Here is a 26,827-nt window from a genome sequence, read left to right on the forward strand (position 1 = left end):
AGTTCATGGCCTCTGAGTGCTTCTTCACTGCTCTGCACTGGGGAACGCCAAGCCTGGAAAACCACCTTTGCAAGACGCAGCAAGGCTCCATTCATTCAGGGGAAAGACAAGTAGGGCAGGGTGACAGCGCTGGCCAAGAGTGCCACAGGTGTGGATACGAAAGCACTGCTTTGTTCAGTGTTCAAACTGTGCCATTTCAATTGGTGGCAATGGAAAAAACAAAAGAGAGAAAATGCATATGCTGAAGTTTTCAAATTAAAGACTCTAAAGAAAGTGCTCACAATCCTTCATCAGCAGTGCCAGCCTTGTTAGCGTGGATCCAGCAGATGTATTGTGTTTCTGGACTGTAGCTTCACAGCACAGCACCCAGCTGGGACAACGTTCCAGCTGAATGCAGCTTCCTTCACAGGTGCTGAGCAACAAGCAGCTGTGCTGCACCCATGGTGCACTCCTGGGACACTCAGGAGCTCCTCAGGAGGAGAGGAGGGTTGAAACTTACTCTTAATGAAGAGTTAGTAATCAAAACAAGATTTTTAGTGAAGGAACTAATTCTTTACTTATTTTTTTTCACTTCTTTTTTTTTTTTCTCCAGAAAGAAAAAGCTTAAAAAATAACATGGGGTGAATCCATACCAACTGTGAGATGTACAGCCACCTTAATTCACTGCATTAGAACTTCATACTACTTCATCCCTATCTTTTTGATGAATTTATATTATTCTCCTCACCTGCAGTGTTATTTCATTAGTAAAAGGCTAGCTGTTAGGGTCAATTATATGAATCAAAAGAGAAGATTATTGACTTAAAACTTCCTGATTTTGTCTTCTAACAGAGGATGGTTTTCTATTCCTTGGAAATGCTTTTTAAAACTAAAAATAGTGGGAAAAAAACCCAGACAAGCCAAGTTCCTCCACATGCTTAATTGAAAATGACAATTTCTTATTTCTCAGAACAGCCACCGAATTTTATTAAAAATGAAAGAAAGAGCCTTGTAACAGGTAACTTCTTAAATTTGTAAAACTCTGTAGCTTAGGTTGAGATGTTCCTTAGCAAAGGAGAGAACACCCTGGGCTTGAGACTGCCTGGCTCAACAGGGAGAGCCTGGTGTTCTTCCCAGGTATTTTCTGTGTGGGCAGTTCGTGTCTTCTAAAAGCGTATCAATTCTATATGCAACATGTACTTCCATTCTCATCTTTTTTCTTCCAGATTTTGCTGGTGTTTGTCTTGAATGTTTCATCATCACAACCTTACTGCTGATCTCTCTAAGCTAGGTCATGCAACACTCCCAAATCAAATGCACTCTGCCTTTGGACTCCGGTGGGGAGAACTAGAAAATGCACACTTTGCAAGCACCATACAAATGAAGGGCTGAGACACAAACCTATTTAGCAGGCTATTAATGTCTAAGTAAAAAACCTAAAACTTAAACAGAAAAATAATTCACTTTCTGCTTGCAGGTTATTATATGTAGCTATGTTCCACTGATGGGTTTGTTCTATGTTTTTCACTGGATGGAGCACTTTCACCAAAACCAATAGTGAATTTTCTTACACCTTTCAGTTTATCTTCCCATTACCCCAACAAATATATTGTACCATCAGTACAAAAATTGTGGTGCATCATATACTGGATAACTTGCAGGAATAGAATAAAACAAACGCATTTAACATCTTGATATGGAACTACCTTCCTCTCCTCCACATCTATTTATTTAAAAGGTTTTGATAGACCAATTTCCTTTGATGCTTCCACAGTCCCACACAATACACATACACCTTCCTGCAGAGTACCTTCAGACCTCAGAGCACGCCATTTTGTCAGTCACAGGTGATCAGTGTGACTCTTTTCCAAGTAAAACTAAAACTGCAGTTCTCACACAGTGCATTAAGCATGAACAGAGCTCAGGCTCCATTACAGATTAACTCTGGCTCTTTGTGAGAAGATGCTAATGTGAATGAAAGCTATTTGTTCAGACTGCAATAATTCAGATCCAGGATTCCTGACAGGCTTTTTTGGTACATCAGGTTTAACAAATTAGCACATCCCCATCCTCCTCACCCCCCAAAAATCACAAATGAGAAAGTAAGGTGAAGGCCATGACAGTTTATTTGGGAAAACTGTACCTGTCTGATAATGTTGTATACATATCACAGCTTAATATCCCCATGGACATGTACATTGCGTTAATACTAACCTCCTAGAATACTTCAACTGGACCAAGATCAATTTCTGATCAGGTCTTAATACCATCACACATAATTATTTTGATTGTAGTCTGATCTAATTACTGCAAAATCGTTTAACAAAACAGTATCTGGCTTAACCAACCATAAGCCACGTAACAGCTCAAACCTGCTCTCATTGATGGCTCAGGTAATTAAATGACTCAGGAAGTTGGAGCTGAGGTGGGAAGAGCTGTTACAGGAAGTGATGATTTCTGAATGTAGAATGAAATACCATGAGGAAGATAAAGAGCAACTCAGCCCTATGATTATGGTCCTTATGTTACAGTCAACACTGATGCCTGCAGCACACATTCAGTAGCCTGCAAATGCATTCATTCCTCACTGATTGTCCTTTCTTTTACAAACAGTGTGATTTTTCCCTCTCCATCATTCTATATTTGACTATTAGGAGAGCAGTGTCAAATGCAAGTCGTCTATATAGCAATCTGCCAAACACTCGGGGGTGAATCTTAAAACTAAAACTACATTTGAATATACAGGCTGCTCCAAAAGTAATGCCTCCTGTTTTACTGTATTAGCCCACAACATCAGAGGTGGGTGTTGGTGGTATGGCAGTAGAAGATGAACTTTCCCAATAATATTCCATTACATGTTATTGCCATGCAAAGGATGGCAACACAGGTCAGTATGATAGAATGGCATCTGACATGGAAGTGTGGATGAAGCAAAGGTATGTCACTGAATTCTTTCATGCAGAAAAAATGGCACCTAACATTCACTGATGGTTGCAGAATGTTTACAGAGCCAAAACAGTGGATGTGAGCATACAGAGGCAATGGGTGGTGCATTTCAGCAGTGGCAACAGTGACATCAGTCATCTCTGTGCCAATACGAATGCAGTATGAAGGCTCTCATCCTGTCTATTGAAAATGCATGCCAAGCAGTGGTGACCGTGTTGAAATATAGCGTTCTGTAGCTTGGAAATTCCTCTATCAAATAGTGTTATTGTGCTCTCTGTATCTGTTGTAGTTTCCATGGAATAGGAGGTATTACTTTCAAAGCAACCAACATATTTATTCATGTGAAACAGAGGTGTGGGGTTAAAGCTACAGAACCCAACATGATCAAGTGAAATAAGTGGACATTTCTGCTGCATAAGTGAGGAATGATTTGTACTTTAAGGTAACTATTGCTTAACTTTGTTTTCCAGGATTTTGTTTCTTTATTCTATCTGTAATTAACAATAGAGAAAGAAGAGAGGAGAAGAGAGGAGAAGAGAGGAGAAGAGAAGAGAAGAGAGGAGAAGAGAAGAGAAGAGAAGAGAAGAGAAGAGAAGAGAAGAGAAGAGAAGAGAAGAGAAGAGAAGAGAAGAGAAGAGAAAAGAAAAGAAAAGAAAAGAAAAGAAAAGAAAAGAAAAGAAAAGAAAAGAAAAGAAAAGAAAAGAAAAGAAAAGAAAAGAAAAGAAAAGGAAAGGAAAGAAAAGGAAAGGAAAGAAAAGAAAAGGATTTTGCCTCCTTCGAAGTTTCTGTTATTTTTGTTTAGGAAGAAAAGGATAGGATAAATAATAACCCCTTCTGATACCGACCTATAAGAAGGGAACCAATAGGCTATAAACACAGACTTCAGACTTAATTCAAGGGAAATAAGCCAAAAAATTATTTAAAATATAGTGTTTACATATATATAAATGCACCCTGCTTGTCAAAAATATTTATACAAAAATTAAGACAAGTGTTATAAACATAAACATGCCACCTGTTTTCCAGGTTAGTTCAGCCAAGACTTATTTCAGATCATTTATATTACTGAACACCCCTGAAAATTTGTAACCTCAGAGTAGACTAATGAATCACAGTGGAGTCCCAACTTAGACAACACGCAATGTAGATGCAAGTCTGAAGTTAAACTGAATCAGCAACTGAACAATGAGCAAATAATTTCCTACTTACAAAAGTTCTATCAACATAGCCTGCATTTATATCCCCATGATAAACATCCCTGTTATTAGGCTAGTTCAAATTTCCACTCACAGTAATGCTTTATACTAAAATCCCCTCAGCGTAATATTCATTTTTGAAAGGGGGGGTCAGTGGTGTACTTTGTATATGTGCTTAACATCCTAGTACATGTAACAAGTAGTCTCCACTTTCAGGGAAAGTCTAAATAGATTTAAGTTCTACTTTTGAGCCAACGTTTATCATAAGACAGTACTTGCTGTGCAAACTGGATGGCAGCTCATTTATTTCCAGTTAATATGAGGTTTCATAATCAGTTCTTGTCATAGGCATCAACCCTTCATTCATTCAATCGTAAAAATGTGACTTACTAGAAAAGGAAAAATAGAGTCTAAAGGCACAGAATCACATAGCTGCTCTAGTAGGAGTCTGTAAACAGAGAATCGTTTGAATTTAGGAAATCCAAATCTAGGAAAGTAAAAAGGCAGCTGAAGCAGGCTTTTATCTAGCCAACTTCCTTAAAGACCCAAAGGGTTTTGAGGTCTACAAAGTATGCACTAAAATACCATGTTTCAAAAAGCAATAAGGCAAATAGTATACTCATTATTTCAAAAAAGTTACAATGGTAGTGTAGGCATACACAGTATAACTTAGTTATAATGCGTGGTACTGTTTCTACTACATAGCCCTATAACTGTTTCCTTCCTACATAATCAGAGATAAAATCCTGATTCCAAGTGAACACAAACCATTCTTGTACCACATCTACCACTGGTAATAGCTCTTTAACAGCAACAGAGTTTGTTCCGCTGCTTAAGTCATGTTCGTACTGAGCAAAGTCCACAAACTGAAGTCCAGAGATTAAACGCTGTCATACTTGTGAAGAGCTTCTTCTAGCTTTTGTGTCACTTTTTGAAAAAAGAGTATTTGCTGTTGCAAGAAATGCTGCATCTGTGATTTAAAGTCCCTCACACGGATTTTGTGGAAATGATTAATTTCTGCTAGGGTTGCAAAAGAAATAATGTTACAGCGTTCTTGAATGCCCTCTGCTTTTTGGAGCTCCATCTTCCCCTCTTCCACATGCCGCTTACTCTCCTTTACTTTGGTGAGGGCTCCTGTGTAAAGAAGAGAACAGAAGAGTTGAACTGTGAGAACAATCTAAACTTTGCTGTACTTCAAAGTAATTTAATAACAAGAATGTGTACAAAGCCTATTCTGAGTGCATTTATGTGTATGAATAAATAACTTTTCCAGATTAAAAAATCATAGAATATTGTATTGTTTTAAAAAGAAAGGCTTTAGTTTGCAAAAGTCAGTAAGTGAAAAACATGCCTATTTCACAACATTAAAATATCAGATCATGTCTTTCAGAGAATAATAAATACACTGACAGTGAGAAAAAGAGTTAGAAAAGCTAGATTTAGGCCTCAATTAACACCAAAAAAAATAACATCATTCAGAAGTCTGTCCTAAAACATTGAATCTTTCAGGTGTTGTGAAACATCAAAAGGAGATCTGAACACACAAAATAACAACGCATCATTCTGGTTCTACGTACAGATACCCCCAAATATTACTGATGACTGGACAATCTAAAAGTTTATTTCAAAGCTGCAGAAGTCCAGGCAGAAATAACACAGCCTTGTAAGAGATGTTAAAAAATACAGCAAAGGAACCTTTATCTTCCAAACAGCTGATTAAAGCACATATCTCACAAAACCTTCACCAAATGCAGACAGTGACACAGAATACCAAGACGAATCTTAATCCTAATTTTCACAAGCTCAGTTTCCCAGAAAAGCAACTTATTATCCTTAGGAACGACATACTTATTCATAAAACTAGGAATAGTCAGACCAATACAGCTTTAGTCTTCTCCAAAAACTGTTCATTATACATATTTGTAGTAACTTTTATCCCTGGAGGTGTTCAAGGCCAGGTTGGATGGGGCCCTGGGCAACCTGATCTAGACTCTGGCAAACCTGCCCACAGCATAGGGGTAGGAGCTGAATGATAATTTAAGATTCCTTCCAACCTAAGCTGCTCTGTGACTCTGTTTCTAGCTGCAATGTCTCAAATGACTCCCTCTTTTTTACTACACTTAATATCATACAAATGACTACAGTTCCTCTCTTTACACTGCCTTGAAGAAATGCTTTTCTATACTCCCTGCAGTGAAGGGAGTCAGCAAGCTAACAGAGAAGCCTCTCTACCTCTGTATTGAAAGGATAACCTCCAATATTTCTGTGGGGGGAGTAATTTTGTCTACTATCAGACTAAATTGCCTTATGTTCTAAATGCTATTCACAAGTAAAAACATAGTTCTGCTGTGGTAACATCATCTTCCACCCTTTCCTTCCTATGGCTTTTAACAAGACATTTTGAACACCTATTGCTCCAGCATTTCTCACAGCTCAGTGCAGTTTGCTCCTTTTTCTATCCCTATCCTATCCCTAAGGTCATAGAAACACAGAACTTCCAGGTGGGAAAAGGCTGTGTAACCACTGAGTTCCACCACTAAACTGTGTCCCTAAGCACCATGTCCACATGTCCCTTAAATATGTCCAGGGATGGGAACCCCACCACCTCCTTTGGCAGCTGGCTGCAATGCCCGACCACTGTGTACCCTTACTAGATACAAGTTAAAATACCTGATGATGTGTTGGACCTTAAAAAAGTTTCAGACGTGCTTCAGGAGCTTCAGAAACTCCCTGGTTTGCAGTAAGACCACAGGAACCATTTCTGCCACTGTGGCAGGAAAATTATAAGCAAAGCAACTTTAGATCAAAGACTTGCAAGTCACCTAACGTGCAAGTGTTTGGCCAATGGCTCCCAGGATTTTGCAGGGTGCTTGGTAACGCTTCACCCCCCCACACCTTCCCCAGCACCCTGGCCTTCAGGCAGCTAAAGTTTGGCACCAGCTGCTACAGCTCATGGACCTCACCATTTTCCGCCAAACAAAACCAAGAAACCCCTCCACAGGTAAGCAGCATAGCACCAGTCTGTGCCAGAAGACTGTGTTTTCTCCTCCAAAGACTGAGTAATCCATGAGGCAAGAACACAATGTAAAAAATATTGAATCCTCTCTTCTACAATAAAGACATTTCTTTCAGCAAACAAAAACCCACTTGGTAATTTTTTTTTTTCTTTCTGCATTCTGTTTGCATTGGAGAAATCTGTGCAAGGCTGTGAAAAAAGTGAAATTTGGGACTTACTAGGAGCCAGATGGAGCTGGTTAAATAAATATGACAACTCCTTGGTTGTGACGTGGGAAACAACATTAGATGTTATTTCTAGAATGACTAAACTGGAAGAAAAAATACTGAAATTGACAGCATCAGCAGTCAAAATCGTGGGCTATGAATAATCTTCTGAATATTTTACATCAATAATGACCATGCTAATTACCAAACAGTCTCTCCAGATGACAAATATTATACATTATGACTTTTTTGCCAATTAAAATGGAAAAAAAAAAAGTAGGGGGGGGAGGGAAGATTTACAATAAGGAAATGGAATCCAGAGGGAAAACTTGCAGCCATCAATACAGTTCTCATTAACACAGATGTTTTCATGCAGGTATTTCAGCGGATTTTCCTTTAAAATCTACAGACTACAACTGGAGATTATACATATGCTTAAGCACAGATTTCCCTTTGTTTTTCATCATGTACCTTTAAATGACGTGTTGCATTATCAGTAAAACCTTAACCATAAAAAATAAAAATTAACCTTAAGATAACCTCATAAAGGGAAAAAATTAGGCTATTGTACAAGAATCACTGAACCTTCCCCAAACACACACAAACAACCTCATGCTTTATTTAAAAAGATATGTAATCACAAAAAAAACAATCATAGAAACATTTAAATATAATTTTTAACTAATTCAGCATCTACTGAAGCTTGCAAGCTTTAGTTTAGCAAATCTTTGGAAAAAAAGTGTTATTAGCTTGCACAGCTTTGCAAGCAGCTTTACTAACACTAATATACGCACCTTTCCTTGGCCTGGCCAGCCCCTCCTGACCCTCTCACCCACACCTGCACCTCCTGGTTATGTGTCTGGGGCTGAACGTGCCAACAATCCCTGAGGGTTGGATCAATGACCTCTGCAGGTCCCTTCCAAGTATTCCATTCTAGTCTCCTGGTTCCTAGATTCAGAAATCTGAGCATCAAGTGTTGGTTTGGATGATCCAAAACAGAAAGGTGTATTTAGAAAGAAACAAACAAAATCAAACAGAATTCTGGCAGCACTAGAAAAGGCTTTTTCACATTTTAGGGAAAAAACACCAAAAGAGGCACCTCCTAATTTATAAGTGCTGCTCTGAAAGTAATGCTTCCTGTTGTATTCTGTTGGCCCACGATATCAGAGGCAGATTCTGGTGCTGTGGCAGGAGAGATTGAACCTTCCTGCCAGTATTGTGTTACGTGTTGTTGCTGTAGGACAGATGGCAGCAGAGGGGCAGTCTGACAAAATGGCATCAAACAAAGAAGTGAATTCCTCCATGCGGAAAAAATGACACCTGCTGACATTCACTGATGCTTGCTGAAACTTGTAAAGATTTCACTGTACGTAAAACCTTCTGGTTTGATTAAAAGCTCTTCTGTCTGGAGAGGAGGTTTCAGGGACCAGGGCTACCTTTCAATGAGCAAAAACAGTTTGGATTGCAGACACTGCAAAAAGCCGTGCTACATCTGTTTCTGTTCCTAAAGGTAAGGAAGAGCAGATGTGAATGTTGTTTTTCATCTCCCCAAAGCCTGATGTTAAACAGATAGTTCTGCTTGCTGAATGCTGCTATGGGCTTTTAGAAACTCACAGGTTTCAGTATTTGCTTTGAAGTATGAGATTAGACAACACTAGATGATATGAACATGTTTAACAAGGAACGTTTATAGCAATGTGCTAGCAGCCATGAAGACAGAGACAACAAAGACTCTGCTAGAAATAAATGGTCCCAAGCTGTGAAACACTCTATACAAATAGCAATTTAAATAGGCGCAGAGGAGTTACTAGGCAAAAAAAGAAGTGTATTGAGTAAGGAAGTTGGTCATGCAAGCGTGAGGTTGCAATCAGGCAGAAGAAATCAAATACGTTCAAGAAAATAAAATTTAAAAAAAGATTTTTTTCAACCTGAGAGCACTCAGGTTTGGGTCAAACAATATTTTCCACTCAACTGCAGTTTTATCACACTCAAAAATGCTTTGAGATGGTGTGAGCAATCAACCAAGGATTGGTTCAAACCTACACATGAGCACATACTTGCTGTCCTCCATTCCATAAGCATGTGCACCAAAGCCAAAATGCAGATCATATCACATGGAGGTACACATATCTCTAAGCCCTTGTTTATCCATGGGGAATGGGTAACAACAAATGACATATGATCAGCTGCCAGCAGCTAGCCCTAACCTGGCTCCTCACGCCTAGCATGCGCAATGCTGGCCAAGACTGCAGCTTGCACTGTCACTAGAATGCAGAAGTCTCAGAGATCAGAGCTTATGAAAACAGCTTCCCATGGCCCAGCTTCACTCCTCGATGCAGCACATGAATGTCAGATTCAGAATGTGCATACAGTGGACAGCAGGGAAACTCTAGCTGCACCTGGAGTCATGAATCCAAATGAAGAGAAGCCTCAGGAAAGGGAATTTTCTGGGATAGGTGCCCCTTTTTGCTTTGTATTTGTGCAGTGCTTAGTACAATTGACATCTGTTTCATGGCTGGGCTTGCTCAAATCTTCAAAAATAGAAGCAGTCATTACTGCTACTCCTCAAAACTGTACCTCTCTTTTCTGAAAAAGATCTATGAAATTACAATCTAAACAGCAGTGATTTAACTTCATACAGCAGTACTGCCTATGGGCTTCCAATGTGAGATGAGATGGCTAAAATACAACGTGCAGCAGCAGTGAGGATCTGTGAAGTTAGGCAGGTCTGTGTCTCACAGTCCTGCTCTAGAATGTGCATCACCAATGTATCAATGTCTTTGGTATTTCAGTCCAAAATACTGAACTTAAAAACTTACCTAGACTGAAGAAGAAAGGAAGTTAACTTTTAAGATATTAAAATTGTAATTACATATATTCAAATATTTCCTTCACTTAGTGATGAATTATTTTCAAACTAAAGGAGGGGAGATTTAGATGGGATATATGGAAGAAGTTTTTTACAATAAGGGAGGTGAGGCACTAGAAGAGGTTATCTGGAGAGGTGATGGGTGCCCTGTCTCTGGAGATGCTCAAGGCCAGGCTGTACAGGGCTCTGACTAACCAGATGTAGCTGTAGGTGACCCTGTTCATTGCAGCGGAATTGGATGAGATGATCTTTAAAGGTTCCTTCCAACTCTAGGATTCTGTGGTTCTATGCTAAACTGAAACATAGTTCTCTTTCACAAGTAACTGACATACGTATAAATCGTTATGATACTACAAAACCTTCCTTCAAACACTACACTTTTGTTATTCTTTACTTTGTACCTCATGCTAGAGAAATGCTGAAAAAAAAGACAAAACACAAAATGAATGAAAGAAGATACAGAAGGAAAGAAGTTAGGCCTGTGCTTCTTTTTGACACGTTTCAGAGAAGAGTCTTCTGAATTATATCTCTAATGTGCCTGGGGGAAAAAGCCACATGCTGCTCCTTGCCTGCTGCTCTTTCACCACCCAGCCCCAGCATCGTGGGAGCTGCTGGCCCTACTGCAGGTGAGAAGAAGCAATGGAAATGCAGCGCATGGACACCAGCCACCCCAAACACAAATCCACATTTATTCCATTCATAAATGGCACTGAGAAAGAGAGTAGCCGTAGAAATGGCAGGGTGGAAAAATCTGGGGAACGTGATTGTTCTGGCCTTTGTATCAGTGGCAACTGTGGCACAAACAAAGAGCAGCAGGCTCCTGAATGCCTCCTTTGAGAAGTCCTCTGGCCAATAAGCTTTGATGAGACAGCCTCCCCCAAGAATTTGTGTCAAAGTACAAAGGTTCCTCTGAAGGATGGCTTCCTCACGAGGGAAGAAAGCAGAAGTCAGAAAACAGTGTTCTTCATAGAAACTCAGGGGTTTAACAAAGAGGATTGTTCAGCAGTTTTATCTGAGAAATCCTGTGACAATGCAATGACCTGTGTAATACATTCAGCTTTGCTTTCCAACTGTCTGCAAACAACAAAATAAGATTTGGAGCATCACTTGCTAGGAAGCAAAATAACTTGTGCTTCCATGTCATTCGGTCACCCATCATATTAAATTGTACAACACAGGTGTCTACAGCGGTCCTTACAGTACACTACTCACTACTGAAGGCAGAACTTCAAACACCAACTCCCTTTGCTTCATGAGACATGATCTCTAAGAAGAGGGAGAAATAACTCACATCACTTTCCTTTCAGTGGCTTTCATAAAAGGACGCAAAAACAGAAAAAGTAACAAGAAATGAGTTTACTCTTTCCTTACCACAGAACCTGATAATGAGGTTTTTTTTTTTAACTACAGCTCTCTGCTGAAAGACTGGCAGCAAACCCCAGGCAGCCCACACACATGTAGGTGCTGCTTCGATTTACTCTCCTCCTGAAACAAACAACCCTGTAAGGAACAGGTCTCCCACCATCAGGCTGAACCACCTACATGGCCATCCTGCTTACATCGCTGCATGAGGCCGACCGCCATGAGTAACTCCACAGAGCGCCGCATTGGGCCTGGAGGGGAGGGAGCCCACGGGGCTTAGCATTACTGACGGCTCAGCACTTCCACCCAGCTCAGCTCACGGCTATGCAATGATGTCCTCCAAAACATTGGAACGAGCAGCAGCACCAGGTGGGATTACACCTCACATGGAATCCTGCTCTGAAGCAAGCTCCAAAACTTCCCCCTCTTGGTTCAAATCAAAATGATGAAATAACATGTAGTAGAATAGAGATTTTATTACACTGGCAGATTATTTGCTTAAGAATGCTGTGAGCACAGATTAACAAAAGGAGCCTACATTAAGTTAAGATTCTGCAAATTCTTTACATTTTCTGGCAGAGATTTAGAATGGAAAGCAGTATAATGGGAATTCCCCTGAAATTAAAAGCAGAAGCCTCCTCCAGTACAGACTTAACTGCATAAAAGAAGGTCACAGGGAAAATGCAGCATTACTGTAACTAATGAAGGAACAACCCCCCACTTTGAAATCTGGTTTTAGAGTTTTAAACAAAAAAAAGCAAGCAATCTTCAACATCAAAGGCAAAATGAGGAAGTTACTTGTCTTTCCTGAAAGTGTCAACATGAAACAATTTCCAAAACTGAGCTTTCTAATTCATATTCTTCTCCTTGATGGAGGAAAACTCCTTTAAAGATGTTCTATTTTTCATCCTGAAAGTAAGTCAGAAATTTAAAGCAAAATATTTAAAACAATGATTACTTTAGTATTAAAGGGGTTTGTACAGATATGGGAAAGTGGCTCTAATGCTTTTAGAAAATGCAGCTTATCAACAGTTAGGGATAAGCAGAAAATATTTTTTATCATGCCATTGCTCAAAAAGATCAGAGTCAAATAACACTGTCCCATAAATTCAGGCTCACAAATCACAGGGTTCTGCTAACATCCAGGCTAACGCTGACTGACTGCACCATTATTAATGTCAGACAGAACCATTTGTTCTTCCAGCTACCCTGCTGCAAAGCTCACTGAAAGCTGTCACTTACATGTATTCTTCAGTTCATATAAAACCATGCTCTGGTTTACACAATGCAGATATCATGCAAAAATAAAGCAGTCTTTTTCATGGATTTCAGAAACTTGACAAATTCCAGTCTCTGGTGGTTTTAGCATGCACATTGATTTAATTCCTACTAACTGATTAATTATGGTTTTAGAAGGCACAGTATCAAATGTCATTCAATTTTAAAGAAATGCCAGTGCTAATGGATACTATACCTGCCTAACTGCAATCTTAAAAAAAAAAAAAAAAAAAAAAAAAAAAAAAAGCCTTATTTAAGATCTGATTAAATCATTAGGGATATAGCTGCAAACTGGTGTGCACATACAGGAAGGGCCCATCTATTTATCCAGTGAAACAAGGACCATTATCATACTTGAGTGTGTTCATGATCACATTGTCAAGGTGCACAGGTGCACACTGGCTCTACAGTTCCCCAGATAAATCTAGCAGCTCCAGCAAGGATGTTACAGTAGGCCAGGCAGGGCACTAAAGAAGGCACATGCCACAATTTGCCTTTAAAAATGTTGATAAGAGGAAGTGAGAACAAGATAGCTAAACAAAGGACACAAACACAACTAAATAACAAGCATCTATCACCCTGCACAATCCCAGTAACAGAACACACACTGCTAAGTAAAAATTGTGAAAACTTTTTGAAAGGTTATTTTTTCAAAAGTTGCATGTAGCAATTTTAAAATACACACATTTTAGATGTATCATATGCAGACAGCATTCTCAGCAAACAAACAACTATACTCTAGCACTGCAGCATGTGCTTGCAAGTGTTCCCTCTCACTATACATTACCTATAATGATGCCTGAGAGGACTGTCAGCAGAAATTTAATCCAGCTAAATGGTGTCCACTGCTTTCCATTATCACAAACATAGCATTTTGCATCACAGCTTGAGAGGCAAACATTCCTTAACACAAACTTTACCCAATTCACAGACAGAAATGTAGGAAAGTACAAGTTATCTCCAGTTTAAGGAGGTCTGCTTCTAAAGCACGTTAGCTGATGCCAGAAGTACAGAAAGGCATGAACTATAAAATCAAGCTAGTTGTTAGAAATGCAATACATCTGCCCTTCAAAAAGCAAGTAACATTGTGAGTAACTGAACAGTTTCTGGACAGGCACTTAAAAATGTAAGCAATTGCAACTCACACAAGTACTGAGATGAAATTTCTCAGTGACTTTAAGTGCATCTTAAGAGCTTACATTCTAGAGTAACAACAAGCACTCCAGATCTATAGAAGATGAACATAAGGTATTGCCAAAGCTGATCTAAGCAACACAGTATTAAACAGTAGTTTCAAAATTTATTTTATGGGATATGTATGGAAAGGAGAATACAGGTTACAAAATATATCAATACCCGTATTACAATGCTATCAAGAAAAGTATAAATGCAGATTTCACCTATTCTCGTATCCCTGCTTTGAAAGACCTGCTTGTGGATGTTTTTCCCCAAAAAGGCAGAAGAGATGCTAAAAACGAGGACAATTCATGGAGTCTGATTGCCCACCATCTTCTGCATAGTTCTACAACTCTCCTAGGGTGAGCAAATGTAATATGCATGGCTTATTCACATAACTTCATACGAGAAGAGCAGAGATGCAAATCAAATGCAGATCCTGCTCCATTTTTCCCTAGTGCACCTAAATGTTCTCTTTTAGAAACCTGCATGCTGCAGCATCTCTGCGAGGACAAAGCGAAGAAGACTCTCCTTGCAATACAAACAACAAAGGCAAACCAAAGCATTATTCTGCTTTTCACATCGCTATTCACATTCCATGTAGACATAAAAAGGGCAGCTTTGCTCATCACAACCAGAGAAGCTGCCTACATATAATGTATACCTAGCCAAAACAGGCTGGACAGCCCAAAGACACTAACAAGGCCTGAGCAGATTGTTAAGTTACAGTTATTGTCCCCAATTTCATGAGGCATTCACTCAAAATTTTAAGACATATCTTTAATGTTTTTTAAAAAAATTTATTGAAGTTCATCCTCATGGCCTTCATGAAGGATATATATTAAGACTATGTAGAAAGCATTTGCTATTTATTTGCTCCAGTCTGTTGATAAGGCAATGCTTTGGGGGCTACGCCAAATGTGATTTCATTTTTTTTTTAATTAAAATTTCCAATCTTTGCTGTTTGAATGAGGCAATTCAAAATAAGTAAGGTACCATCTGGATGAGTTTATACAGTCTGCACACATTAACTTGGCATTTTAACTGTTCAAACAAAGTCTAACGATGAAGTCATGGAAAAGATGTTGGAAAGGCTGAAATGTGTCCTTGTTTCAAAGGTGACTTACAAAATAGAAAAATCAGCCAGCTTGTTCAGTATTGATAATGCACTTACAAAGATTTGGGAGAGCTCTAGGACTTGCTTTCTGTTTTCTGTATGCCAATTCTGGTAATCTCTGTCTTCGTAGAAGTCCTAACATGACCTGAAAACCTCCCAGCTGTAGGGAGACAAGGAATCCTTTCTCACCATCAAGATTATTAGAAACTTCAAGATGAAAAGCTATTGCACAGTCTTTGAAATTAAGTTGCTTCTTCCTTTTACAAAATAATTTCTACTTTAATTTCTGCATTGTCCTGATACTCTCTAGCTGTTCTCAGGGTCTTTCCAGTAGACAAAGCTCTAATGCATATATTTAGCAAGAACTCAAGAATATCCACTGCATGCAATCAAAACTGAAAGTGTGAGCCTGGATCAACATCTTCCAGCCGGTTGGTATTAAATGCATGCAGACCTGGGGGTGTGCAGTAACGCATGCAGTCCTTCCTCTGCTACCAGCTGTTTGCTGAAAAATAACCACTGGGATTTTATCACTCTTGAAATGTCTTGCAACCATCAAACTTGAATGAGGAAGTTCCAAAAGGTACTGGGAAAGAGAAACATCTTACTTGCATGAATCTTGCTCATTCAGAAAAATAAGGTAAGAAGAGATAAGGGAGAGGAAGAAAAAAAGGAAAAAAACAAGCAAACAGACAATAGTTTAAAAAGACCAATGCAACTTTTTGGCAGATAGGACACAGAAGTCTGATTTCTGTTTAAGCCCCTTCATATAAGGGCATTGCTCAATTTCAGTCTTGCCCATTGTTGGTCTCTGTGTGATTTACACACACAAAGGAAACTGTAATTTTACACTGGTACTAAATGTGAGGATTCTTTCAGGATTTAGACACCTAAACATTTATTTCCTTTAGGCCACTTTCAAGTAGTGGGAGGTTGAAACTGGGTGATTCAGGCAGCAAGTATAAAAATGCCACATCTCTCTTGTAATAACAATGGGGAAGCTGAGAGAGATGGCAACAGACATCCTAAGACAATCCATTCTTGTTCATCAAAGTCTTTAAGCACATGAAACATTGGTATCCATCTCTTTTTACTGCTATAGGGGTCATCTGGCTAGGATTACACGCCCCGCTTTCAGGCACTTAAGTTAACTGAGCTGAACTCCATGCAAGGTATATGTATTTGTGTACTTGAGACAGAAGAAGGTGGATAAAAGGAAAAATAAGAGACAGGGAAAAGAACAAGTCTCTACAACAAATTTAATGGGCTAGAAGGCAAGCAAGAGAGATGGGCACTACTTTTACATTCTTATTAAAAATTAGGCATGAATTTTGACCAGTCTTGTTTGCTCAGTGACACACCAAGCCCTCTTCCCTCTCCCTCCTCCTCTTCCCACAAGAATTGCAGAAAACATCATAGAGAACTCCAGGTTTCAGTGCCGTATGGGGTTTCTCCATGCTTGAAATTTCAATGTGTTAATAACTGGAATGTTTTTCTACCCCAAATTTTTAAAATTATTCTAAAACAACACCCAGCACATTTTTAGAGCCAATTTGTAGAATTAAATTTGCTTCAAGCAAATAAGGACATTTGCTTTATTTTACTTTTCACAAACACTGATCAAGAAGTAATTGTGTCATTCAGATATTCTTAAAATAATTATTTTATATCCTGGTGTGCCACCTACATCTTAGAGAGTATGTAAACCACTATTTCAAGTGTGTTTTGCAAAAACTGTAACCAGAAATTTATTTAGTGTTAACAAAATAAGATAAAGAAGGATTCTGGAAAATAGAGATGAAACAAAGTTAGCCAGTGTTTCTTCCACTGTCACAAAATTAAAAAGAAAAAAAAAAAAAAAAGTCCAATTATAGTAATTCCTCACAGAGGATTAGAAACAAACAAACAAACCCCAATAACTTCTCTACTCTCACTAAGCAAGTATCACAATGAGACAGCCAGACAGGAATGCACTACACCAACAGTATACACACATACACCATTTCAAATTCTTACATGTGCATACATTTTCTGAACCTAAACTTGCACCAGCCTGCAGTGAGCATTTATGCTGAAGATTATGGAAGTCAGGCGATCTCATCAGTTTAGTGAAGCTATAGTAATTACTGTTTAGGAATTATTTTGCCAAACTGCCTAGGGAATTTCCACACGTAGACCTTAAAAAACACAGAAATAAAGATGGCAGGATGCTTTTCTTCTCAAGACTAAAGCAACTGAATGTATTATTTCTTGAAAGACATGCTAGTTCTGCAAAATGACAATGACAAGCAAAAGTGTAGGTTAGTTTTCAGGCCTACTGAACTTAATATTCCTCTTTATAAACGTTTTGCCAGAGGCAAAAGAAAACTAAGTACAAGTATATCCATCTAATTATTTACATCTTCCATTCCAAAAAACACAGGTATGCACAGGAATATTTCACATAAGCATGCTAGATAAACTTTCCTATGAGGGGTTTCCTATGAGGACTAGATTTTTAGAAGTGTTTGGGTGCTTAGATGCTCAGAGACCGCACTCTACCATCACCTCCTCCTACAAAGGTCACTTTTCACATAAGTGCTTAGTTTTCAAAATAAAATGTATCTCAACAACTTGTTTGTAAGGAATTTGTGTCTTGGGACTGAAATGCTCTGCTTCCAGTCTCAGTGGGAAGTTCTTCCTGAGCACTTCCAGATGGAACTGCGGGATTTCCATCCCAATACATTCACTGTAGAGCTCAATGCAATGAACCTTCAGACCTGGATTAGAGCACACACAAAATGGGTTAAGGTTTCTCAGAAGGCACTGCCAAGCTGGTCCTCAGCTGGAGGATGGGAGAATGAAGTTCAAATCCCTCATCCGTTTCTTTTGGAGTAGGAAATTTAACTCCTCCTTCCCTCACAGAAAATTCCTTAATGCTGGGTACTCAACAGCAAGAAGACAGAGAAAGAGGAGCCTTTAAAAATATCTTACTGAAGCTATTGCCGTTTCTCTAAATACTTGAAATAGTAATAACAAAAACTTGAAAATATTCCATTGGTTTTCATGTTTACACTGAAGTGAGCAAAACGACAATCCCTTTTTGCAGATTTCAGATCAATGCATGATGTACTCACAGAGGATGTAGAAAGATCTGTATCCTTCAGCAGTTATAAGCACTTATATATTATAAGGGATAATATATTTACCTGCTGATGCACAGATAAAGCAACAGTGGGTTTATGTAGCTTTGGTTCTTAATTCTAGAAGAATACATAAAGACCAAATGGAGGAAGATTCTTGCCTTCAGTTCAGGTTGTTTGGCCTTCTTCTTGCAGAAGAAAATTGGTAGAAATTATTAAACAACCCAGACATACAGACTTCTCAGTTCACAGCACAAAACGTTTCTAGATCACATCAAGCAGCTGCTCATCTGCAGTAAATCAAATCCTTAACAAGACAAGTAGACATTCTAATATATGACTTGGGCACAGCTGCCTTTCTTTTTGGTCCTTCTCAGGTCCAAAGGAATACAGAAATGGAATCTACAAACGGCTTCAGTTTTCACCAAAATTCTTTTTACAGCCCACATTGCCAATGTATCAATCAAAAGGCTGCTATGCGTACCACCTAAGAGGTCATTGTTGGGTCATTTCACTGCACAAATATTGTACAACAGAAAATAAAATACTGAAAGGACACAACTCTGTTTTCAGCTCATCCATTTTCACCAACAGATTTTTGTTTGGTCCATAAAGACAATAATAATTCTCAAATACTGGCAACTATCCCAGGTCATAAATTTAAAACAAAGGTCTTATGTTGCAAAACACCAAATGGTTCGTGTTTTCATCAGAGTTTACAATTTGGAATTGAGAAGCTATACCTTGCTACAAGTAACTCTTAAGAGTAATAAAACAGCAATAAACTGTATTTTAAAAAGTATTTTTACTCAATTTTTCTTCAGTTTATCTCTTGTATAGGGAACAATAATACCCAACTCTAACCCTATTCCTGTGATGATTTTGAACACTCAGGAGACCAACCTTTCAAACCCAAGCAATTTCCTAATCACAAATATGTACTAGGGATAACATTTTGTTGAAGGCAGCATTGACCCAGGAGTGCTGGAGCATTAACACATGCACACAGACTGGCTGTATGTTCCTCCAACAGCTCCAGGACAGTCTTCTGGCACAAAATCAACTCAACATATGTCATGCTCATGCACAGCTCTGGTGGAAAGCTCGTTTAGATGACTTTCCCCCAGTTTTAGAAGGTAAATATAATCACTATGTTTAAATTCAAACAGAACTGAAAAAGAAACAGCAATGTGAAATCTGTAGGAAATGTGGGTTGAGTCAAGCACATATCATATTATTCTCCATTCTCTTCTCAAGGTAAAGCCTCCAAAAAAACCTACAGTGTGAAACCTCTACATTATCTAACAACTTTAGGATATAGATTTAAATAGTATCTATCATCTACTGTTTTACTTGACCCAATAAAATAACCTTTCCCTTTGATTCCTTCCAGAAACTTACAGACAATCCTACCATTATTTGAAATCTCACTTTAAAGTAGTCTACTTTCAAACATGAGATATTGCCAAGGTCCCCTTTCTCTCCAAATTTAAAATATTTAAGAGCTGTTATCAGAATACAATGACACACCAGCTAGCACAACAAATCGTGAAAGGTCAGATTGCACTCTTCCATTTTCTCCTCAAAATAATGTCAGGATTATTGGAGTTTCCACTCAACAATTTCAAATTTCAACAGGAGAACAAAAATCTGAACTTAATGCATGTACTTTTAAATGAAACGTTTTCTTAAACAACAAACTGTATACATTTTATCACCTCTTCCTTCTCAGATTTCCCCAGCAGTAATGCATGCCTCCAGAAAGCTTGCCTTTGTGATCTACTGAAAAACCTCCTCTGAACGTTTTATCATAAAACTCAAGATTTCTAGCACTTGAAAAAGTCTCATAAGGGCCAGAGAGACTGACTCACCATGGACCACAGACAAAGACCAACACTTACCGATCTACAAAATTAATTCCTGCAAAGAAGCTCTTACATTTTGTCACATAAATATTAAGCACGCCAATTTCTTTACATGACAGGTGATGTTTTTCTAAACCTCTGGAAAGCCACAGGTCAAGAATATAACAGCAAAAAGAATGAAAAATTGGCTTTTCTTCTCACAATGGTGACAAACATGAATAGCATTAAGCTCACAGCAGAGATATCACCTACACATATACAGTGCTCCAAGCTTCTGTTTTCTGAACAAGTGACCCTAGTTACCCAGGAGACAATTCTTTCATGCTTAGTGTTTCTTTCCCTCCAATGGATCACAAAGTGTTACAAAAACAGCAACGTGAACTTCAGAAGCAAGTTTTAGACAGAAAGTTGCTGGCAGGATAACAGGTGAGCAATGTTTTTTTCAGGATAACTAGGACAAAGTATGAAAAACTCTAACTATGAACATTGATCATTATCCCCACCAAAGGCATGAACAGAGTTTTAATGCAAGGCTAAACTGACAAATACCAACAGCTTTCAACATCATCTAAATGTCTGCAAAATGTCTGCAAAAAGCAAGTAACACTATGTGTACCTCAAACTAGGTGGTCAGCTGGAGTATCTGCATCTTCAAATCGCTTCTGATTTATTATCTGCAACATTGGAGATCTAAGATACCTAACTTACATCAAATGGAAAGAGATGTTTTCATACTGGAAGTTATAAACAAGCTCACTGATCCTTAATGTATCAGCCATAAGGGTAATAGTGGATTCTTTCAGTGACCCGCTGCCAAACTGCCAAAATTCCCAACAGAGTCTGCACCTCTGGCACAGAATGAAAGCTGTCACTGACGTGTTTTGGGTATTTTTTAGCTTACCTGAGTAAACACAGAAACATTTAATCTGAGGCCAGCAAGCCAGATGCAGCTGCTGGTTCCTACATCTGTCTGCACATCACCAATTTATGTAACTACCATTTTGTAAAATATATAAGGATGTTACCTTTCTGGACATGGATGATGTCTGGAAAGTTGGCCAAATGCCCCTGATACAGCGCTAACAAATCCATCACAGGATCTAAGTCCTGTCGGGGCTGATCTGCAAACAGGTCCCCGATGGTGTCGTAGGCTTCTGCAGTGAAGGCTATAGCTTGGTTGAGGCCAGCAGAGAAGGCCTGCTGGTCCAGCTCAAACGCCTGGCTGAGGCACTTGAAGGAGTGCCCCACCTTCTGGTATTCCTTCTTGAAACCAGTGACTTGTTTGCGGGCAAACTCATTGGCGGTGTGATTGAGCTGCAGGGCGCTCTCATCCATCTTCTTTGTGAAGGCTTTGAAGCCATCCACCTGGCTTTCCACTTCCTGCAAGTCCAGGACAGCCCCAGGGCCAGTGGGGACGCTGATGGTCAGGAAGAAGTTGGCACCCACCATCTCGTCTTTCTCGGCCTTGCGTTTGCCCTGCTTCCAGGCCTTCTCATCGGTGCTGGGGCAAGTGAGGAAGTGCTGGAAGGCATCACATTGCGCCAGCACGGGGTGGCTGCACATGTGGTCCATCCACCAGGCCAGGCCTTTGCGACGTTTGGATATGAAGTCCTCCTCAAAGCGGCCGGTGGCCTGCTTCTCGGGCAGGTGGGGCACGGAGATGACGGGGAACTTCTCAGCCAGGCGCCCGTAGAGCCAGTCAAAGTGCTTGTAGCGGCGGTGCACCTGCTGCCCGGTGTGGCTGGGCACCAGCTTGTAGGCAATGTAGCTCTTCATGCCCTTGAACTTGGTCTGCTTGGTGGGGTCCTCGATGGAGCACTGGAAGGGATAGGGGTTCTCCTGCCACTCGGGGCCGCGGGGGCCCAGCACCACGCACAGCTTGTCGCCGTCCTTCACGAAGCCCGACGCCTCTCCGAGCACGAAGGCCTCCCCGCCCGACTTGACAAAGGTGGAGAAGCGGTTGAGGTTGCGGCTCACCGTGGCCGAGCTCTTGGCCCCGCCGCCGCCGGACGGGTGCGGGTGTCCCGCGGGGTGGCCGCCGCCGCGGGAGCCCAGCGACAGCTCGGAACGCGTGGACAGCCGGTATCGGCCCGGCGCCGCGCCGCCGCCCGCCGCCTCGTAGTCGGGGTAGGAGCTGCTCAGGGCGCCCGGCTCGTCCGCCACCGTGGAGCTGTCGTCCCAGTCGTCGTCCCAGTCGTCATCGCTGCCCTGGCTGGGCTGGTAGGAGCCGCCGTAGGGCGCCGGCGGGAAGGGGTACCCGGCGGCGGCGGGCGGCAGCGGGAAGGGCTCGGGCTGCTGCGCGGCCGGCTTGAAGGCGGCGGGCGGCGGCAGCGGCTCGAAGCCGCCGGCGGGGACGTTGGCGTAGCGGGCGGGCGGCGGCGGCTCGGCGGCGGGGGCGCGGATCACCTGCACGTAGGAGGCCGGGAAGAGGCCGCGGTCGCCGCGGCTGTTTACGCCCTCCAGCCAGCCCTCGATGTCCTGCTCGCTGCACAGGCTCAGCACCTCGTGCTCCCGCAGCGAGATCTCCCCCGGGTTCTCCGACCTGAAGTCGTACAGCGCCCGCGCACGCAGCGCCATGGCCCCGCCGAGCGCCCGCCCGTCGCCCCCCGGACCCGGACCCGGACCCGGCGCCCGCTCTCACCGCCCGGGACTGCGGGAGGAGCGCGCCGCCACCGCCCGGCGCCGGCCCCGCGTCCCACCCGAAGGGACGGTGCGGCGGCCCCCGGCTCCTCGGTGCGTTGCGTTGCGCTGCGCTGCGGCCGGCGGCTAGCGAGTCCCGGCTTCACCCCGGCGGGCGAGGCAGGGCGCGGGGCCGGGCCGGGGACCGTCCCACGTCGCCAGTTTCGCTAATCCAGAGCCGAGAGGCAGGGCGGAGGAGCCGAGCGCAGAGCGGCCGCCCCCATCGATGGGCCCGGCCCGCCCCTTTCCGCCCGTTCCCTTCTGTCCGGCCGGCGCGGGGCTGCCCGCGCGACGGGCGGTGTCGGCCGCGCTGTGTCGGCCCCTGAGGCGCTGCCGGCCGCGGGGGAAGCGAGCGGCGTGTGCGGGGCAGGCTGTGCCCGCTGTGCAAAGACTCGCGTCTTTGCTGATTCAGGGAGGTATTTGTGTTCCTCTCGGTGCCACCAGCAGAGACAAAGTGGGAGACGCGATGCGCACACTTTGAAGTTACGAACGTAATTAGAGAGATGCTCTGAAAATAGTGCCTCCTAGTTTATTTCTTGGTCCACGATGCCAGAGGTGGATGGTGACGGTATGGTGGTGTGGGAGAGATTGGACCTGTGCCATAGCTCAGCTGGAGGTGGTGAGGTCACCATCCTGGAGGTTTTCAAGAACCGTGTAAACGTGGCACTGAGGGACATAGTGCGCATGATAGCGATGGGTTGGCAGTGGGACTTGTTGATCTTAGAGGCCTTTTCTATTCTTAATGATTCTGTGATTCTTTGATTCTGATGTATTTTGTTGCCATATGACAGATGACAGCAGTCTGACAGAATGGCATCTGACATGCAAGAATATATGAACCAGAGAATCATGAAGTGAAGGGGTGGAATTTGATGGAGACCAAGCAGTGGATGGGAGCACAGTGAGGTGGTGGGTGGGGCGATTCACCCGTGGCAACAGTTGGTCACCTCTGCTGGTGCAGATTGTTGCAAGTATGGCATACAGGCTTTGTTCATTGCTGGTGAAAATGCATAACTAATGGTGGTGACAGTATTACAAAATATTGTTTTATAACTGAGAATTTGCTCTTATCAAATAGTGTTATTATGTTCTTTGTATCCATTGTAGTTTTCATGGAAATAAATAGAAGGCCTTCATTTCAGAGCAACCAGCAAAGATAGGAATACGTTTGTGATTTTGTAACATCTCCTTATTCATAAAACAAACCTCCTATTGAACCGTACAGACTTTAGTACTCCCAGGTTCACTCTTAAATCCCTCAGTGATTTTTCCTAGGCCCATGAGGTACCTACAGTAGCAGGAACTTGGGCACAAACACTGCTTCACAAAGGTGTCAGTGCTCCACCTGGTCTGGCCAGATCTATTCAGCTCCCTAGAGGCTGTACTTCATTCATAGAATCATAGAATTACAGAATGGCCTGGGTTGAAAAGGACCTCAAAGATCATCTAGTTTTCCCCCTGCTATGTGCAGGGTCGCCAACCAGGCTTCCCAGAGCCACATCCAGCCTGGCCTTGAATGCCTCCAGAGATGGGGCATCCACAGCCTCCGTGGGCAACCTGTTCCAGTGTGTCACCACCCTCTGTGTGAAAAACTTCCTCCTCATATCTAACCTAAACCTCCCTGTCTCAGTTTAAAACCATTCCCCTTTGTCCTATCACTATCCACCCTTGTAAACAGCTGTTCCCCCATCTGTCCCTTCAAGTACTGGAAGGCCACAATGAGATCTCCTTGAAGCCTTCTCTTCTCCAAGCTGAACGATCCCAGTTCCCTCAACCTCTCTTCATAGGAGATGTGCTCCAGCCCACTGATCATCATGGTGGCCCTCCTCTGGACCCATTCCAAGAGCTCCATGTCCTTGTACTGGGGGCCACAGGCCTGGACGCAGTACTGCAGATTGGGAAGATGTTTACAGGATGTTGTGAGAAGGAAGGCTTATGCCATCAGGCCTTGAGTTTTCCGGTGTTAGGAGATGACACAGATGTGGTAAGTTTGTTTCCCAGTGGGTCACCTCTCTGTCACCATTTGAAAGAAAGCAAGTGGTCTACATACTGGCTGTGTACCTCTTCTTACCCTTTGTCTTTCTCCTGAGGGCAATGCTGCCTTCACATGCCTTGATGGCCACTCTTGACCCTCCACCAACACCTGGTCAGACACTGAGTTCTAATATTTCTCTTAGTTCAAAGTCTATGTCAGTTCTCAATGATTGTTGTGTCAGATGATGTAGGCGATTCATAGGGATGCTACAGGCTCACTGCTTGCTTTCATTACTGTACTTATTGGTGTCTGGCACCTGGGTTTTGTTTTTGCTTGCTTTTTTCTTCTGACCTTCATTTTCCCCATTTGATTGCACATACTGTCACAGTGCTTTCATTTACCACCACTTAGTATCTTTTGCAAGCATCACATGACTCCAGCCAAGATGTTACCCAACATTCCTTGGGTAGGCCTTCCTGCCTCGCTGTGAAACTCTGCCTTAATTTTACTCCATTCTGATACTGATCAAAGAACTGCATCAGCAGCTGGTGTTCCACCAGAACTGTGGTCTTACTGCTGCGCACTCAAATCCTGCTGTCAGTGTCAGGGTTTTCATTTGCTGAACACAGAAACTTCATAGTATGCAGGTGGCCCACTGTGCTACCCTCAGCCTGTGGCCAGCACGGATTGAGAACTGAACACAGTGATAGGAGGTATGGATCAGTATAACCTCTGTCTCAGATTTCATCCCTGGTTCTGACTGCAAATCAAGAGAAGTGGTCAGGGTTTTATATTCCTTCAAAGTCATTCCTAAAACTGACCATAGTTTGGTTTGGGTAAACTTTGCATTCAGAGGAATCCTGACAGGTTGAACTACAGGAAAATAGTTCCTGATTTGCCTGTTCTATACCATTGTTTTGTATGTGTTTTACTGCATCTTATTCTATTTCTCTCCTAAACTTCATTTTCATCTTAATTTTCAATTCTCTTAGCTGTTATTGTTGTTTTCTCTGAATTTTTTTTTTCTACATAATTTGATCAGTACTGGAAATAATGCTGACCTACTCGAGTAGGTCATGTGTAGATAGATGGTTTTAAATTTGCCTTCATTGAGCAGCCTGGAGTGACAGAGAAATGCCTCTCCCCACCGCAAAACCAGCAGAGGAATTGGATTTTGCTGCCCCAAGTGGAGAGGAGCTGTGCATTCAGTATCGGGAAGGCTGCCTCTGTCCCTGGAAGGGAAGGGGGAAGGGAAGGCATGGGAGGGGGTCAAACTTTACTTCAGTGTGCCCAGTTATGGAGAGCTGTCCTGCATTCTCCTATATCCACCCACTGCTTTTTTCTTAATAGCTTCTGGCTCATTATTTGTTACTTAAATGAACACAAGCAAAAGTATCAACTTCAGAAAGTGCCAAAACTGACACAGTTAGGTTTTGAAGACATAAAGTCTGTAAAGCTAATAAAAATAATGTTTCTTACATGTTATTCTCTACAGTTTTTCAGCTCTCTGACATTAACCAAAACTAAGCTACATGAAATTGTCATGGCTTTTCAGGGTTTAAACAAACAATAAGGCAAAAATGTGAAAGGAAAAACTATTTCCCTAGTGACAAAACTGCTAGGAGAACTTAAAACAATAACTGTCATGAAATTACATTTTCTATTTGTCTTCCATCAGTGAGTCAGCTCTGGCAGCAGTTCTGTGCAGGCACACTGTTGCGGGTTTTAAAATCAATGTTTAAAAAACAAAACAAAACAACAGCAACAAAACATTGTTTTCCAGAAAACTAACCTGCAAAATTAGAAACCATGATAAATATTTTTGAAAGTTTGAAAATGCCAGCTTCTGAGGTCCTCAGTAACCACCTGTACTGCTAAGTAGAAAAGCTGGATGTATTGAGCTTTTTTTCTTGATCAGAGAGAAGGGATTCTAAATCAGAATCACACATACTGATTTATGGCATTTTATCTGCCTGAAACATGTATCTGAATGCTTTGCTTGATTGAGAATTTCTACCATGTTCAATCTGAATTAAATTTT

General features: G+C 41.6%; 2 protein-coding genes across 7 annotated transcripts in view; one reads left to right on the forward strand and one right to left on the reverse strand.

The window, feature by feature from the left end:
* Window positions 1-1,048: 1,048 nt before the first annotated feature.
* SNX18 (sorting nexin 18) lies at window positions 1,049-22,897 on the reverse strand. Its single transcript, XM_090131134.1, has 2 exons — window positions 21,158-22,897; window positions 1,049-5,255 (listed from the first exon to the last, which is right to left on the reverse strand). The coding sequence occupies exons 1-2, from the start codon at window positions 22,707-22,709 to the stop codon at window positions 5,002-5,004; spliced, it is 1,806 nt and encodes a 601-aa protein (XP_089987260.1). The 5' UTR covers window positions 22,710-22,897; the 3' UTR covers window positions 1,049-5,001.
* A 2-nt stretch (window positions 22,898-22,899) lies between these two features.
* Window positions 22,900-26,827, forward strand: part of LOC149913096 (uncharacterized) — a 32,782-nt gene continuing 28,854 nt past the window's right edge. For 2 of the 6 annotated variants that reach the window (XM_090131135.1, XM_090131137.1), the window contains exon 1: window positions 22,904-25,499. The gene's annotated coding sequence lies outside the window, so the exon portion shown is untranslated. Of the gene's footprint in view, window positions 25,500-26,827 lie in introns of all 6 variants that reach the window. The other 4 variants (XR_016461538.1, XM_090131138.1, XM_090131136.1 and 1 more) reach the window with 4 other exon arrangements.

The sequence above is a fragment of the Phasianus colchicus genome, chromosome Z, assembly GCF_987193195.1.
Source record: "Phasianus colchicus chromosome Z, bPhaCol1.hap1.1, whole genome shotgun sequence".
Taxonomy (NCBI): Eukaryota; Metazoa; Chordata; class Aves; order Galliformes; family Phasianidae; genus Phasianus; species Phasianus colchicus.